This window comes from Rousettus aegyptiacus, unplaced genomic scaffold (assembly GCF_014176215.1).
Source record: "Rousettus aegyptiacus isolate mRouAeg1 unplaced genomic scaffold, mRouAeg1.p scaffold_m13_p_15, whole genome shotgun sequence".
In the NCBI taxonomy this organism is placed as follows: Eukaryota; Metazoa; Chordata; class Mammalia; order Chiroptera; family Pteropodidae; genus Rousettus; species Rousettus aegyptiacus.
Genome location: NW_023416290.1, coordinates 47,652,390 through 47,670,236, shown reverse-complemented (window position 1 = coordinate 47,670,236; position 17,847 = coordinate 47,652,390). Strand labels below are relative to the sequence as shown.

Genomic DNA, 17,847 nt, shown 5'->3' with positions numbered 1-17,847 from the left:
TGGGAATCTGGGATGATACACTGATCCTGAGCTCAAGTCCTTATTAAATCACTTTCAAGATTTGTGAACTTAGGTGTGATATTTAACCTCTCAAATTTTCTGTTTTATCTATAACTGGAAATAATTAGAGTCTCTACCTATTCTAAAGTCTCCCGAATTGAGGGTTGTTTCCTAACTCTGAGTGAGACACATGGTCTTTTGATTCATTTTAATAGCTTAGTGATGGAACTGCAGGTAAAGGCAGCTTATCTGTAGACAAGGGAGATGCAGACCTACCTTGGCCAACTTTGCTTAAGAACAGTCAACAACAATATGAGTCTTGTGAATAGAAAACATATTTACATGTTCACAAAATATTATTTATTTCTGGTCCTACAGTAGGGATATGGTTATAAAAGAACCAAGTTCATCTTAGTTCCTTAGAAACTGCATGTCTTTAAGAAGAAAAGCAGTCCCAGGGGGAATCTTATGCAGAACATAGCATCTTTTAACCAAGATACTGTTCGTTGAGGGACTCAGCCTTCAGAACCACAGGTCTGTTCAACTTGGATGAGTGACAGGACACTCATTCTAATTTCTTCTGGAAGCTTGGTGCAATGGACAGAACAGTAGTTTTGTATCCTTTTGTGGGCTGAATTGTGTCCTCCCTTTCAAATATATATGTTGAAGCCCCAGTACTTCAGAATGTGATCGTATTTGGAGATAAGGCCTTTAAAGAGGTGATTAAGTTAAATTGTGGCCATTAGTATGGTTCTGTTTTTCTGTTTCAATCTGGCTGATGTCTGTATGAGAAGAGAAAATTTGGACACCCAAAGGGACACAAGAGATGTGTGCACACCCCTGAAAAGACTATGAGAGGACAGAGTGAGAAGACGGCCACTTGCAAACCAAGGAAAGAGGTCTTAGCTAAGAGGGATCAAATCTGCTGACTACTTGACCTTGGCTTCTAGGCTCTGGAACTGTAATGACAATGAATGTTTGTTGTTTAAGTCCTCTGGTTTGTGGTATTTTGTTATAGTGATTGAATTCGTAGCCACAGAGACCTAGGCTTAAATCTTAAATCTCCACTTAACAGCTCTTTTAATCTTATACTAAACAATTACTCTCTCTTCTTCAATTTTCTATCCTGAAAATTGAGATAGTTACATTTTTCTCATGAAGTTACTTGAACATTAAATAATATTATGAATGGTGACATTTATAGAAGAGGCTCTTGCATCAAGTGTGTGCTCATTGATCCACTACATATCGAGTGGATTGTGGGTACCTATTGCTTTTGCTTACCTGATACCTTCTGCCTGTGCTTCTGGTAACAGTGCCCCAATTTTCCACAGGAAGCCACATTTGCTCACTTGCAATTCATGGGATTTGAACCTTATCCACAGTAATCGGTTTGGCAATGGACGTGTGACCCAGTAAGAGCCAATAAGTCTCATTTTGTAGATAAGTCTCCTCAGTAATTCAAGCAGTTTTAAAAACGGAGACTTGCTTTTTCTTCAGGGGTGGTGAAAGAATAGATGATCACGGAGGTATCTGAGTCACCATGAAGGGTGACCCTTCTTTAGCAGGAAGTCATTAAAGAGGAAAGCAGAACCAAGTGTGAAGGCTGAGTCTTGACCACATCTCTGGAGCCTGACTATAGCTCAGCTTGAATCCTTCCTTGCTAAGTGACTCTATAAATTCCCTTTCTCTCTTAGGTCTGTTTGTTTGATTAACCAGTTTAAGTATAGTTTGTGTCTGGTTTCTTTTGCTTGCAAACACAAGCTTCCTTACTAATATAACTAGTAGACGCTGATCAGGGGAATAAGAGCCTTGCTATGAGATCAAAACCTCAAGAGAAGATGTATGCATTGTATGCACGTAAGCATACAATGACTCTGCTAAATGTCAGAAGAGTAGCTATTATGGGAGTATAAAGAAAGAAACACCTAAATACCTGCCCAAGACTAACTGCCCCTATCACCATCCTCTCTCAGGAAGAAGTAAATAGGATCCCTTGCATTGGGCCCAGCAGAATAAACGTATATCTCAAGGAAAATGAAAAAGAAAATAAGCTAAAATACAAAATGTCATCCTAGTCAGGCAGGCTGGTACTAAGATGTTCTCATCAATAAAAGTTTATGTGGATTTTTATCTTCTGTCCAACTCCATACACTCTATAGGCCCAGCTCTTGTGCCACCTCCTTTACCCGGGAGTCTTCTATATTCAGACTTTCCTGCTCCCATCTCCATCTCCTTCTAGAACAGTCAGGATTCATCCCTTTCTTTGAAGGGAAATCCCTCACACTTCACAGCATCCACCACATTGAGTCACAGATAATGCGACAGGTCAGGGATGACATATTATTTTCTCTGTATCCCCCGTATTTGGCAATAGGTGCTTTCTCAATAAAGATTTGCAAAATAAAAGGAATAACACCCTTAAAGACAAGATGAATGAATGTGAGCTTAATGACAATACAGACAAATAAATTAGTAATTGATTGAAATGTCGTTCTCAATAATGGCTGATTAATGAACTGACTTCAGCTTGTTGGGACATCTGTGGTGATGGCTTATAATCTAGTAAAGCAGCCCAGGCAAATACACAAATCTTCCTTACTGCTCCCTCCACCTTTTTTTTTTTTTTTCCTTTTTCTAATTTGCTCATGTATACCAACATTACTGCCATGCTCTAATCTCCCAGGCTCAATAGCCTAACTGGTTTTGACTGTTCATCCTTCCTCACTCTCATCTTGACTCTTAGTTTTTTCTCACATCCATCTTTTCTTTTTCTGCAATACCTACTTTCTTTATCTTACCTTCATTTTACCTAGTGCTCATATTCTAACCCCTGCTAAATGGTCCCTAAATAGTCTTCACGGTGTTTTATTCTCTGGTGATTCCAAGTGCCTAGAATAATATCTGTTCAATAAATAGTTGCTGAAATATTGGTTTCCTTGGATCAGAACTTCGCTTTTCCAAATCATCTTGCAAATTAATCTTTATAAAATAATATTTTCATTATAAAACTGGCCCATTCAGAATGTTTCAGCAGTTCATCTATGTTTATAGGCCAAGTCCAAACTAATCAGTCCAGCATTTGGACCTTCACGGACTGGTTCCAAAGGAATTTTCTGGCTTTATTTTCTGACATTGACTTGCACGACCTTCTATTCCTGTCCAACTTATTTATTCATTGTTCATTAACATGTCTTTCATTTCATGCCTCCATGAATGGCATATGCTCTTCTCTCCTTTTGAAATTCATCTCTTCAGAGAAAAAAAAGTTATAAAAGAAAAGATAGATATATATGACCATATAAGAAATGAAAAGTTTTTACATGATAAAAGATGCCACATAAATATATAAAATTTATAAACAAATATATGATAGACAAGGAAAAAAACCAAACACTAAGACATAAGAATTATTAACGTTCTTAATATGCAAAGAACTTTCTCAAAGACAATAAATAAAAAGGTGATATACAAATATAAATAATAAATGATAGATGAAAAATGTCCAGGCTCACCAAAAAAATATATATGTAAATGTCTGTCATAGTTTGCTATCAGATTTAGTAATAATTTTAAAGATCTAATCACATCCCAAGATGCCATATATACGAAACGCATTAATCATTGTTTTTGGCAATGTAAATTGCTACCGTGTTTCTGGATAATAACCTGTCGATATAATTAAAATAAAAAACCTACACACTATTTTAGGAAATCTAATTTACAGGAATAATTATAAGAATAAATGTATATATGAGATCGCTTGTAGTGGCAAAAAACAAAAACCATGAACAATCAGAAAGCTTAGCACTATGGGACTGATGAAAATACAAGCTGGAATATTATGCAGCTACTAAAAATAATAGGATGAGTGAGTTAAAAAAGATCTTTGGATAAAGAGTGAGTTCTGTGTTATACTATGCAAAGAAGGTCTCTTGGAGAATCACGTACATGTAAATGAGCAGAATAAATATAGAGATACGTGTTAATACCAAGCTATTAATGATGGTTACATGGGAGAAGTGGGTCTGGAAAGGGAAAGGTCACAGTGAAAAGTGAAATCAATAACTTTGTTTTTGTATATATTTTGTACATATTTATACATGTTATTCATTATAAGAAGCATGAAATAGTCTTGAAATTAAAAAATAAGTTATGAATAATATAGAGGAACTATGTCCTTCTTTCCCCTAAAAGTCCTACCCATGAAACTTATCTCAAGTTAAATTATAAATTCTCTGAACTTATGGAAAGAATTATTTCCTTAGCAATTCACCATTGGGTTCCTTGTTACTGCTTCTTAGTCGATGCCTTGAAGTATTATTTAAAAACGCGTCAGTATATAATTTTTTGTATAATGTCAACTAATTAGAGTGTAAGTTCCTTGTAATAAGGGTAGATATTTCACATTTTATTCTCTAACGCTATTAAGAACTTCACAACTGGTTCACTCATTCGTTCCTTGAACAAATATTTATTGAGTTTCTACTAGCTATCAAGTCTTGTAACAGGTTCTAGGGACACAGCACTATCTCAGAAAAGACGTGATCTAAGCCTAAAAGTTTGGTGGGAAGGAGGCGCCAAACAAGGTCTTAAAAATGTCATGAATGTTACTAAAGGGAAATTGTGTTTTGTTGGCGGCTAGTAAGGTGAGCTTTTGGAAAGATCAGTGATGTAGGGGTGGAAAGACTTGGCCTTTACTCATGAATACTCCTCTCTCCTCAAATGACAAGATAACATATCAAATAAGGAAATAAAATGAAAGCGCTTTTTCAATACTACTGTGCTTAAACAGATGCAAGGAATGTAATCCATAATGAGATACATTGTGATTAATTTATTTAACAATAATATCACTGCTGATAATGATAACAGCTAAAAATTTCAGGTGTTTACAACTATGGCCCGAGCCAGGTTGTTAATATGTATGACCATGACGTCAACCAATCTCGTTTGGTTCCCATCAGTTCTAGGGACCCGTGAACTTCATTCACCCTTCAGCTTGTCTCTGTGTAACCTAGCAAAAAAAAAAGTGAGGGTTTCGTGAAAACTACAATCTTTCCTACTTGAATTACAAAGAACCTATGCTTTGTCTTCAGGCTTATTTGATTTAAAAAAAAAAAAAAAAAACATAGCACTTGGGGCCTGCAATCTTTTGCAGTCACTGCATGTCTTAGTAAACAGGGAAGAAAAAAACCCCTAACATTGTACTTAATGAAAAATACAACAATAAGGTTTGTTAGGCAGGTTTTCTTCTGCCTACATATATCATTCATTATTAAAATGCATGCACAGCCAAGTCAGTAGAAACGAATGCAAGGAAAAATCCATCCACCCAGGACTAAGTGGCACACTTCTGTAATACGATGCAGTGATTAGGAGCACCCGATCTGGGATCAGAGTGCTTGGTTCAGGTGCTGGCTCCCTCACTCACTGGCTCTGACACTTTAGTAACCCACTTAAATTCTTCAAGCCTTAGTTTCGTCGTCAGAAAATTTGAATCATGAAATAGCTCTCTCCCAGTGCTATTGAGAGGAGCAAATGTGATAATGCAGACGAAGGGCTGAATGGTGACTGGAATGGGCTGTGAATGCTCGAGAAATATTGCAGTATGACAGTATCGTCCAAAAGGCCACCCAAAATTTCTAGCCACTTGAAATTAGAGGGATAAAAAGACACCAAGGGAAAGCGATGTCTCTTCTGGCCCATGCCGTAGCTGTGCAGATTTGCAACAACCAGGCCGATGCATATTTTTGCTCCCAGAGATTTGTGTTTCCGGCACTGAAATGTGTACAACACTCTATAGCTGTAACACACAATATTCTGCCTCAAAAGCTTCTCAGTATAAAGTGGGGCAAAACAAATTTAAAGAAAAGAGTAGTATTGTTATTAAGTATAAGTAATAACTGTGTAATCCATGGACATCCCAACACTCTGTGAGAATGGCAATGTCCTCCTTGGGGACTGTAACTAAATGACAAAATATACAAACTATGACTCAAGACTGTAGGTCATGTGATCGGCGTCTGTAGAAAAGAAATGCCTAATAAAAATTTATGACACCTATTTCCAACTGCCCACTAAACCCTTCCATCTGAATGTCTACAGGCAGCTCGACTCATTATATGCTACCAATTTTGCTTCTGAAATCTCTCTCCAATATACTCCCTCCCTTCTATTCCAAAAGCCCCGATTCATCCCTTGTTTTTAATTCACATTCCGTCAGGAGCTTCTCTCATCCTTCAGTCTATCTCCAACCCTGCAAGAGATTTATCGGCCAAAAAAAAAATAATAATAATTATGTCATTCTCCTACTCAAAAACTTCCATGGGCTCCTCTAGTTTAAACTATCATATGGCGGGTCAAACTTGATATAATCTCACAACTTCTACAAAACAGCTATGAAAACAGGAAAAAAAAAAAGATAAAGAAAAGGAAAGGAAAGAAAGCCCAAGATACAATGAAAATTAGGCTAGCCAAGTGTATTGAGTTTCTGTTTACACTGAAGCCACTGGAGCTAGAATAGGGAAAATAATCCTGTGTTCTATCTATCTTATTAAAGGATCGATCCTATTTACCTAAAGGAGGTAAACTAACACTTAGCTCCTCTTCCTGAGGACACCCCTTCTCTGAGATGCAGTCTTTACTGATCGGATAATTGATTTAATAACTTTTTTGCATTAATGATGGTTTTTAACATGGCAGAGTGCTGTGCCCTAACCTCCTACCCCACTCAGATTTCTAATTCCAAAAAGTAAGACAGGAAGATATATAGGAGAACAGGCTGTGACATGATACATTTTGGGAGATTCAGTTCCCACTAATTAAGCCTTTACAGGCAGGTGTGGAAACACCTTGGCAGCAGTAAATGCTGGAAATTATGATTTTGCATATATGTTCATCTGTTCAGACTAAAAATATTATAGAATCAGGAAGAGGGAGCAAGAAAACAGTTCTATATTAGTACAGTTGGGTCACATTAGAATAATAGCAACACGGTATTGGCTGCCTTGATCATGAGAAAACATAAAAAATATGTAAATTAATAAAAAATTTGAGCCCATCTTAATTTGGAAACTAAAATGTCACTTTAGGTTACTCCAATCTAGAAGCAGGTCATATCTCTTGCTTTGAACACTCTACATGAACTTTATTTCAGTGTGTCTGGCTTGTATCTATGGTCTAGTACCAGCTTTGCTCCAAGATCACCGGAGGCATTGTCCAGCCTTGCTATTCAAACGCTAGGGTGACACCGATAAATCGTTTTGACATAATCAGTTCCAGCGACCCTCCTCTATGGTATATCAAAGTCTCCCAGTCTCTCTGGGGACTGTCACTTCAGTCTGAAGCATACTGTCAACACTTGCTGCCACTCCATCTCCCAACTTCCCACTGGATATATAGGCTTCCGCCTCTTGATTGGTCTGTCATTTTGCCATTCAGTATATGATATGACGAGAGAGAGAGATGCCACCTTTGTCAGCTTTTGGACATGAATGTCAAAATATTTTTCCTAGATATTTGTTATCTCAGGCCAGACAGAACAATGCCGTTTAGACTGTTTGCAACTGCACCTAATAGTATAATGTTTTGCACACGACACACCTCCGAATCTCATAGTTCTTGAAGTGCAGAGAATAATGAGTCACTTCTTAAAGAAATTTGATATCTACAGGTTGTCTGACCTCTTATTGAGGTATGGCTGATTTTGCCTAAGATCATTTAAGAGATTTTAGCTCATCTCAGTGACTGAGTTGATTAATGTTACTTCCTTCACAGTTAGGGTAGTCCAACAGGCGTAGGATTTCTCTTCAGAATACTTGCTCATAGCTGTGAAGCTAGATCACATGCAAAGGTAATGTGCTTTTGTTTTTTTCTCTTTAAATAAGGATAATAATTTCTACAGTATGTCAGTAGAGCTAAAGCAAAATAATGGATAAATCCTTTATACATTCTAAAGACTCACATTTGTATAATTTTTTTGGACAGATAAAAGTATTGTCTAGTGGCCACAAGAGACATTAAATGATGCTTCCAAAGATTTCAAATCAAGAACAATCACAATAAATAATTTAAAAACAATGAAACTATTTAGATGCTACTTTACTTGAGTTTCAGAGTGTCAGGTTTTTACTCTGTATATTTATAACTCATAAAAGAGCAGAAAAAGCTATAAAATATAATTTATAGAATTTTGTAAAATTATAAGGTATTGCAAATCAAATGTAGTACAAAAACCAGACAGACTGGTTATGGGTTAGAATATCCTGAAAAGATATGGAGAGGACAAATAAAATCATTTCTAACAGGATCGAGAGTTTCCAGAAGTAGCATCACATGAAGACAAATGAGAAAGGTGAGAGACAGATAAGTCCTGTCTGGTCTATGCGTATTGTCAATGACCCACGGTCAACAGAACTGCCTACTTGTGGCACGGACAATAGCTAAAGGAAAACATTCCTTAAAGAAAGGAAACAAACAAACAAACAAAAAAACACAGGAAAAACATTCTCATTCTCCCTTTGGGTTTTGCTAATATATGGTTTGCTGATATTTACAGAGTCCTTGACAATGTGTCAAGGACAGTGCTAAATGCCTTATGTGGCTTAACTCATTCCTTCTCACCACAACTCTCTGCAGTGGTCACACTATTATCATCCCATGCTACCGATGAGAAAACTGATGCCCCGTTTTGTGTGTCTTAACTCATTTAATCTTATTACATCCTTCGTTCCCAATTGACTGATAAGCAACACCAGGCTCAGTTGGAGAACTACAGAAAGATGGTAACATTAGTGAAAAGAACAGGCGGTCTCGAGTTTGTGAGCTATTGATGAATAAAGGTTGACTTTGCAGTGGGACTAAAAACAGGGAGGAAATTGCAACAAGGACCAGAGATGGCGGCATTTCCCTGGTACAGTTCTATTTGTTGAACCAACTTTATAATCCGTGAGCCTTTCTTTAGGGATGTGGGGAGCGAGGAAGCTTATGGTGACTAGTAGTAGCAATGGAAGCTAATAAAAGAAATAATGGTAACTAAGCTATACACTAAACATGTTTTAATTTTCAACATAAACATTCCAGATGGGCGGTATCATTACTGCCACTTAAAAAATGAGGATGTTGAAGCTCGAGATCTCATACATAGTAAGTGGCGGTGTTCTAATTTGAAACCATATATTCTGTGTCCAAACCCCATGATCTTTACCAAAGTGCAAGTACCTATTACTATGGTCTTTAATAGTGATTGATATATAGCCAAATTATTATGTAAGAGAGTTGAAGAAAAAAATGGCATGAGTAAAGGATATAATCTTACTAAACTGAAACAAACTTTTTTTTTTTTTTGGTCATTACTGGTCACTACCTCCTGACTCATCTTTGCCCACACTTTGATTGACTGGAGTTTTTCTTCCCTTCCTGACATAACCTTGAAATATTTTCTTGGCATCTACCCAAATAGAAAAGGAGAGAAAAAATGGTTTTGTACACCCACACAGCGAAAATACAAAGTTAAAAGAAGACAAGCCACTTAACAATCTGGTCTCTCCTTATGCATAAAATACATAATAAAACTCATAAGGAAAGAGTCCATTAATTAATATAATTAACATACAGGTTTGGGGAAAATACCCACTTCCTTAACCTCTCTGATAAAGTCACCAGAAAGAAATCAGCAGCTTAATTTCTATCAAGGTGACCGAGTTAAAACCATTCTGTACTATGTTTATATATCGACCTCACAGAACTTCTTTTCTAATATTAATTTATAGCAGTGAAGGATGGATCATTTCATGCCTAATGAAAACAATAAGACGTGAGAACAATGATATAACGCGGCGGAATGGAGCTGTGAGTGGCTTGGGAATCTGGAATACCCGCTCTAGTTCTAGCCCTGCCACCGGTTGGCAGCTGTGTGACATAGAACAAGTTATTTTACTTCTCTGGGCTTTAGTTTCCACAAACATAAAATAACGGGGGTGAAAACGAATGATCTCTGAGAGTTACTTTACAGGGAACTGAGACTCCCGATATGAGCGTGAAAACGAGTGATCCTGACGTTTCTGGCCATCTGTTTGCGGACGTCACAAGAAGGCCCGTTTGGAGTCTGAGAAGGCTTCTGGGAAATAACTCAAGTTGTGTCAGTTGCTGAGAGCCAGAGCCATGTTCAAGAAAATGGGGGGGGGGGGGCGGGGGCGGGGCAGATAGAAGCCCATTTCCTGGAGGCTAAAGGGTTTGCTGAGAAAGAAATTATTCCAGTCGGAGCGTTGCTCCATGCACTTCGTGTCGTCTGGCACTCACGTGTGTCACCTGGTCCGCCTATGCGTGAGCTCCATGGTGACCAAAACGAGCTTTAAGTAGAAAAACTGAGGTAGCTCTTCCATCCTCCCTGTGAAATATCATGATGCTGTCAGCACTGCTTAGGGGACCGATGGTTAGAGGGTTTAGCGGGTGGATTGGAGCATGGAGTCAACCAGAATCGCACCGAGTTCCCACCTGCCACCTTCTAACTGTGTGGCCTTACCCTAGTGGCTTCTTAGTTCTGAACCTCAGTTTCTTCATCTGTCAAATGATAATTACCATGGTTTCTTTCTCAAAGTCAACCAAGGTAATTAAATTTAAAAACGCCATGAAGCGCCCACATTGTGCCTGGGGAATGCAACTCTTCAGTATGTGTTGGTATTGCTGATCCCACCACCGCCACTGAGGCTGTCTGTCCATCAGAGTCATGCCGAAGGGAAGAGGCAGCTTCCCCATGAGTCTGTCACGGGCCACTGGGTGGAGGAGCCCTCATGCTCAAAGTAGGAGTTTGCAGTATCTTCAGAAGCGATGGAAACCTCGACTTACTGAGTGACACGGTGCCGGGTTAGCAGCCAGGCTAGGCTGACACAGGGGCATCAGCCAAGCTGTGGCACTCTGTAGTTGCGGAAAATCAGTGGCCGCTGGTGAGGAAATTCTTAGACCATTAAAGAAGTGGTGTAGAAACAGTGCGACCCCAGTTCAGTTCTCCTTTTGGAAACATGAGCGTAAAAGTAGCAGGTGCTTTTTCCGGAAATGTAGGATATCTGTGCAGAGTGTCTTTGAGGAACTATATTGATAGGTCAGGGGAACAGGCTAAAATGTTGGGGAACTTGAAAATTTGGGGTTTATTTATTTAATCAAAAATATTTATTGAGCACCCACTATGCATCCGGAACTCTCATAGGTAGTAGGGGACCATGCTCAGTTTTCGTGAGGCTCACCTTCTAGGACTGATGATAAACATATAAACACACAAGAGATTTTGATTTAGTGAGAAGTCCATGAAAATAACAAAATGTCTTGGAAAGTATGACAGAGAGTGAGGGAGCAGTCGGGCAGGACCTCGCTGTGCAAATGGCATTTGAGCTAAAATCCGAATGAGAAGGAACTATCCTTGGTAAGATGTGGGGTAAGACTGGGCCAGACAGATGGAAAGTTAAGAGCAAACATCCTGGCTCGAGAATGAGATACAAGGAAAGGATGCCCTGACGAACTACAAGTGGACAAAAGGTTTGAAATGACATTGGAAAAGTAGGGAGAAGCAAGGTAGGTCGCACAGGACCTTTTAGAACCCCCCCCCCACACACACACACCACACACACACACACACACACACACACGCACGCACGCACACACACAAATGCTCTTGAAAACAAAAGCTCCTAAACTAAAAAGCTAACAGAAGGCAAAAGAAGCCAAAATAAGCAATAGGGTGAAATATAGTTAATTTCCAAGCAGGCGAATGGAGTAATGAAGTTAATTATCAAAGAGGAGGCACATCATCACTTTCAGCATGTGTTAGCATCCAGGACCACGATGAGCTGAGAGGTTGCAAGAACTGCACGTTCTTTGGCATCGCCTTTTCCATTTCTTATCAAAAAGGGGTCAGTGGAGTGTGTTTCCACGACATTGTAGTGGGTGTCATGGAATGACACTGGACTCAGAGTCACACGGCATGACTGCTCTGCACCTTCTTGCAAGACTGCAGCCACTCTCCTTGGCCTCTGGGTTGTTGTTTCCTTATCTTTCCTTTACATTTAAAGCAATTGCTACCATGCTGGACAATTGTGAAAATTCAACAAGATAGTGTATTTCAAAGATTCTTGGAAATCGTAAAGCATCACCTAAATAAATATCTCTTACTAGCTTTAAAATTCTTTTGAACATTTCTTGTTAACATGTCCTACCATTGTTGTTTTTAACTAAAACCACTAGAGGTCAGAATTTCACATAAATTGTTTAAGGATCCTACCAAGGTAGGAAAGAAAAGAGCACATTTTCCTACAAAGCAGCATAAAATAATAAATTTAAGGCCTAGAAAGAAAAATAAAGATGGCCTTCAACAAAGAAGTTTTGATAACTGGAACAATGCTTATTCTTAAAATTGTTATTCAACAGACTTAGGGAGAGGAAGGAAAGGTAAACAGAATTTAGGTACCTATTCATGATGTCTAACACAGCTTCGCGTTTATATTGAATCCCTTATTCTTAAAACAGGTCTATGATGAAGGCCTATTTTACAAAGAAAGAAACTGAAACATCAATAGATGGAATAACACATCAAAGATCAAACAGATTCAATCCCATGTCTTTCCGCTAAGTCATGCCTGGGAAATAATGCAGTGAAATGTTGGTATCTCTCCATTGGACAGCAGATTATATGGCAGGTTAGCCTAATTGGCTCCCCATCTGCAACTCTTAATAATTTTTTTTTTTTAGTTCACAATCTTCCAAATGAATTTAGAGAAAACTTCTTGTAATGTGTGTTTCTCAGAATATCTAGAAGTTTCTGAGCACAGCGCTGGTAAATATGATATTGCAATAATTAGCCATGGAGAAAAGTATAGACCAGTTTCATTGTAGGAAAAATATATTGAGCAGAAGAAACAGTCCTTTAAAATGTTTAGTTGGCCATCAAGGGTTTTTTTGTTTGTTTTTGGTTTGTTTGTTTGTTTTTCAGTTTTAGAACTAAATATACAAATCTGCCTTGTTCAGGGATGGGGAAAGGCTATTGCTATGCTTACAAAGGAATTAGGTAGGGCAGATGGCAGTTTATAACCCGATAGGAGATTTTTAAAAAGCACAATGACTACATCTTGTTTTTCACTGTATGTCTAACATCTAACACAAGGCCTGGAGCAGAGGAATGGTGGTGAAGCACATTCTCATGCTGTTCCATGTGCATACACAGGCAATTTGCAAAGGGAAAATGGAGTTAACTGTGTCCTGACCCCACGGGTTTGCAATCTAACACCCAGCTGGAAGTAGAGATATACGTTCTAGGACACGTTCTTTCTTAGTTTGAAACCTTCAGCATCTCACATGATGCTTGGGGCTTAGCAGATAGCCAGCACAATCCAAAATCGTGGAATTGCTGCAAAGTCCCCAGGCTCTGGGGGAAGAAGAAGAGATCGTACCAGATCAATAACAGATCTGGTGCTGACATTCAGGGTTCGAGAGGCCCCTTTCCTAAGTCTCGCTTAGGAGTGCTCGCTTCCTTACTCTGTCACATTTCTGGCTTGTAATCGTCGTGTAATTTCTACACAGGCTCAGGAAGGGAGATAAAGAGGTTTCCATTGTTTGAAATCTTAACAGGGTTTTTAATGGGAAGGTGGAGGTTTTGTGGTAAGTAATGAAATGAAGGTAGGAAGACTCATGGTGGACGCCCTGCTGGTATCCAACAAATTTTATTTGTCCTCTGTTTTCTCTCCTAAATCATTTATTTCTCCGTTGCTCATGACACTAATATATATTATTTAATGCATCTCTTGTGCCTAAAACGGTGCTTGGCACTTAGTAGGTATTCAATGTGTGTTGGCTGAGCTGGAATTAATAGAATTGTCAGATTGGAATGCATTATAATGTGAACACTATTTTAATAACATTTCATCCATTTTTTTTCCAGTTTGAAAGTTACAGTTTCTCTGCAAGAAAAATTGTTTTAACAGTGCAGCTCTCAATTGTTTTTTTTCCATTTGCGAAAACAAGGAAAATTTTAAGTTTTAGCATTTTCCATGACACTCTGGGAATAATGCGAAGCTTCCTATACTCCATGGAAAGTCAGTAATAGTTTTAAGTAATTTACTTTAGTTCTAATCAAAACCTTCTTTTCTAAACATTTGCCCTCACATTATTCATTTATTCACCCAAGAAATTATTTGGAAGCCCCAAGGTCTCATTGTTCTCCCTGCATTTATTTTATGGTATCAAAGGTTAAAACTTGGATTGCAATCCTAGGAGGAAATTAATTCACTGATTAAGAAAAATGCACTTTAAGCAATACACATTTAAATAACTGACAAGCTTGGGCGATGTGTTTCTGATTTTTTTGAAAGACCTTTTTTTCTACTTAAAATTTTAAGCATCTGCAATTCTCTCACCCTATAGCCTGGAGAAATAGCATGAATTACTAATGAGGGAATACCAATTTGCACTGCAGTGACCACTTTTAAACCAATGGGTCAGAGCCGAAACCAGGAAAACAGCAGCATTTTTTATTAACCAGTTGCTTGAAGCACATTTAGACCTTGGCTCTACTTGAAAAAAGTTTTGCAGTATTCTATCATCCTTCAGCTGAAGGCACTTGGCCCCAAAGACTCCACTTGCAAATAAAGGAATGTCGATTTGTACACTACCTCCCAACCTTGAAGAAATTTTTCCTCTGCACCGAAACCCAGGAGCCCATTAATTTATGAATCATACAAAAGATTTAATATTTTCTTTACTGAGATTTTTGCCTAGTACCTTTACCAGAATCAGTATGAGAAAGGAGTTGGAATAAAAACAACCCAAGATGCTTTAAAGGAAAGGATTCCCGAAGACTAATGTCTTGCCGTGGATCTGCCCTAGAGCAGAACAAAAAAGGGACCTGGGTCAGCTCCATCACATCCCTGCCCTGGGGTTCCACCCCCTCCACACATTCTCTTACCTAACATCAAAGGAGATTGAAAACATAAGTAACAGGCCATTGATTTTCCAAAACAGAAGGCAAGTGGGAGGAACTTGAGAGGGGAGGAGAGAAAGTCGTGGAGGACCAGAACGGGGTTGAGAGGCGAAGGAAGAGAGCTTACTTATTATAGATTAAAATTGTATTTTTCTTTCCTCACCTTTGGGTCCTGGTGAAATCGTGTGTGTGGCACAGACTTCAGTGGTAGGACGACTATCCATGTCCAGACCCAGACTTTGAATTTGCAAGAGAAAGAGTCCCAGGAGGATGAACTGGTTTCTTCGAAGTGGGGCTCCAAAGCCACCCATTGCTGTGGTTCTTCAAAAAAGGGTCACCCAGAAGTGCCAAATAAAAGGCTTTATTTTAATTGAAAGCTTTGCTTTGGGGAAGAGAGTAGAGTCTCTGGAGCACACATTCCTGAAAGGGCTGCAAAGACAAGAAGGAAGCACATCCCAGGTCGTTTATTTTCTCAGTATTCCAAATGGACCTTACATTGTCCAGACTGTTTATTTTCAAGTGACAACAGTTTATTGAAAACGACCCCTGAGCTAAACATTCAAGTGTGCAGGTCAGTAGAAACATTCCACAGAACAGAGACGATAGAGATGCTTTCTGCTCAGTACACGAGCTGACAATTTAATTCTCGATATTGCATTTAAGTAGTAGGCTTCCATGAGCCAGAGAGTTCTTGAATTACCCACATGTGTTATTTAAGCACTATGCATGGCTCTGAGCTTTTTCATAAGGAAATATTCATTACTTGTTTGTGACAGTTGAACAGCAAAGCTCTCACTGCTCTCCATGACCTTCTATCCTTCTCTGGCTACAAAGAATTGTCTTGGGATTAAACCCCAAGGCAAAGAACACCAGCTTTACTGCAAAGCAATTCGGCAATATGTATCAAGAATATTAAAAATATTTATAGGCTTTGGCCTAGTAATTGCTTTTCTGGTGCACTACCTCAAGGAAATATTCTGAAATGTGGATAAAGCTTGATCTGAAAACATATGGCGAAAGGGGGGGAGGGGCATCGATTGCCTAACAATACGTTAATGGCGGGCAAATCTTAGTAAATACAAACATGTGAGAGAGTATGACATGACAATTTTATTAAAATGATGTTTGTAGCAAGTTTTTGATAAAATGAAAAAAGCTCGTGGTATTATGTTTATTAAAAAGCAGGACAGATATAGATAATATAACGACAGACACAGGTATATGTACAATGATAGAAATAGAGATTTCTCTCTACGTTTATCTATAGTCCATGTATCTATATAATCATCCATCCATCCATTCATCCATCCATTCATCTGCCTACTTATCTGTTTTGTTAACTCATGACCTGTATAAATAACTTAGACTTAGTAAGATACTGAAAAACTAGAATCAGAATCACATACAGCAGGGAGATACCTTCTCTATTCTTGAAGAGGCATGTTGGGCCTAAAGAATTTTGGAACTACTTTTCTTGAAATTGGAAAAGAAGGACCTTATAGATCCTGGTAAGAACCAATAGTTATCCTTAAGATATGTCATTACAAATAATGGTCAATCTAAGAAATACAAATGAATTTGTTTCCTAGAATTCCTGTAACAAAGAACCACAAACTGGGTGGTTTAAACAACTAAAGTGTATCATCTCACAATTCGGGAGGCTGGAAGTCTGAGATCAAGGTGCTGGCAAGGCCATGATTCTTGTGAAGGTGCAAGGAAAGGGTCTGTTCCAGGCCCCTCTCATAGCTCCTGGGAATTCCTTTGCTTCTGATAGTGTAACTCCAATCTCCATATGGAGCTGTGTGTGTGTGTGTGTGTGTGTGTGTGTGTGTGTCCCTGTATCCAATTTTTTTTTTTTTTAAGGAACATGCCATTCATAATGGATTCATTAGTGCTCACTCTAATGATCTCATTTTAACTCGATTTCCCCTGTAACAAGCTTGTCTCTACATATGACTACGTTATGAGGTACTGAAGGTTAGGACTTCAATGTATTAATTTTTTCGGCTGGGGAGACAGAGTTCAACTCGTACCAGTAGACTTATAATATGACTTAACCGATCCTATCGTGAGTAATACAAGGACAGGGAGGGAAAGAAACTGACATTGATTGAATAGTCATTATGTGCAAGGGTGGGATTAGTTTCTTAATTTATCTTATTTATACCATAAAATAGTGCTGTGGAATATATATAAGTAATCTCTTCTTTTTGGAGACAAAATACCCCAGGCTCACAAAAGTTAAGCAGTTGGCTTAAGGTCACTGCGATGGTTAATTTTATATGTCAACTTGCCAAGTATTTGGCTAAGTGTAATTTCCGCAAGTCTGCTAGGGTGTTTCTGGAGGCGATTAACATTTGAACTGGTGGACTGATTAAAGCAGAGGGCCACCCCACCCTCCTCCCCCCAAAAAGTGTGGGTGGGCCTCACTCAATCCTTTGAGGGTCTGAATAGAACAAAAAGATGCAGAAGGTCTCTGCCTGACCATGAAATTGGGACTTTGGTTTTCTCTGGCACTTGGACTTGAGCTCACAGCATCATCTCCCCTGGTTTTTGGAAGAAATTTACTCCATTTCCTCCCCTTATTCTCAGGCCTCTGGGCTCAGACTGAAACTCTGCCGCCAGTTTTCCTGGGCCTTCAGCTTGCACACGTAGGTTGTGAGATTCTCTCTCGGCCTCCATAATCACGTGAGCCAAGTCATTATAACAAATATTTCTCTCTCTAGATACATAGATGTAGGTATGTAAATATATTCAGATATAGCTATTAATATAGATATATCCTGTTCTGTTTCTCTGAAAAACTCTAAGTTACCCATTGAAAAAGGGATAAAAAGAAATTTGAATACAAATTATTTCCAAAAATCCCTGCTTTAAAATGC

At 38.6% G+C, this 17,847-nt stretch overlaps 1 protein-coding gene across 1 annotated transcript in view; it reads right to left on the bottom strand.

Annotated features, from left to right (window-relative positions):
* Window positions 1-15,424, bottom strand: part of COLEC10 (collectin subfamily member 10) — a 32,832-nt gene extending 17,408 nt beyond the window's left edge. The window contains exon 1 of the mRNA XM_016147584.2: window positions 15,129-15,424. Within this exon, the coding sequence (XP_016003070.1) occupies window positions 15,129-15,276 (148 nt within the window). The 5' untranslated portion in view covers window positions 15,277-15,424. The remainder of the gene's footprint in view (window positions 1-15,128) is intronic.
* Between the last annotated feature and the right edge of the window lie 2,423 nt (window positions 15,425-17,847).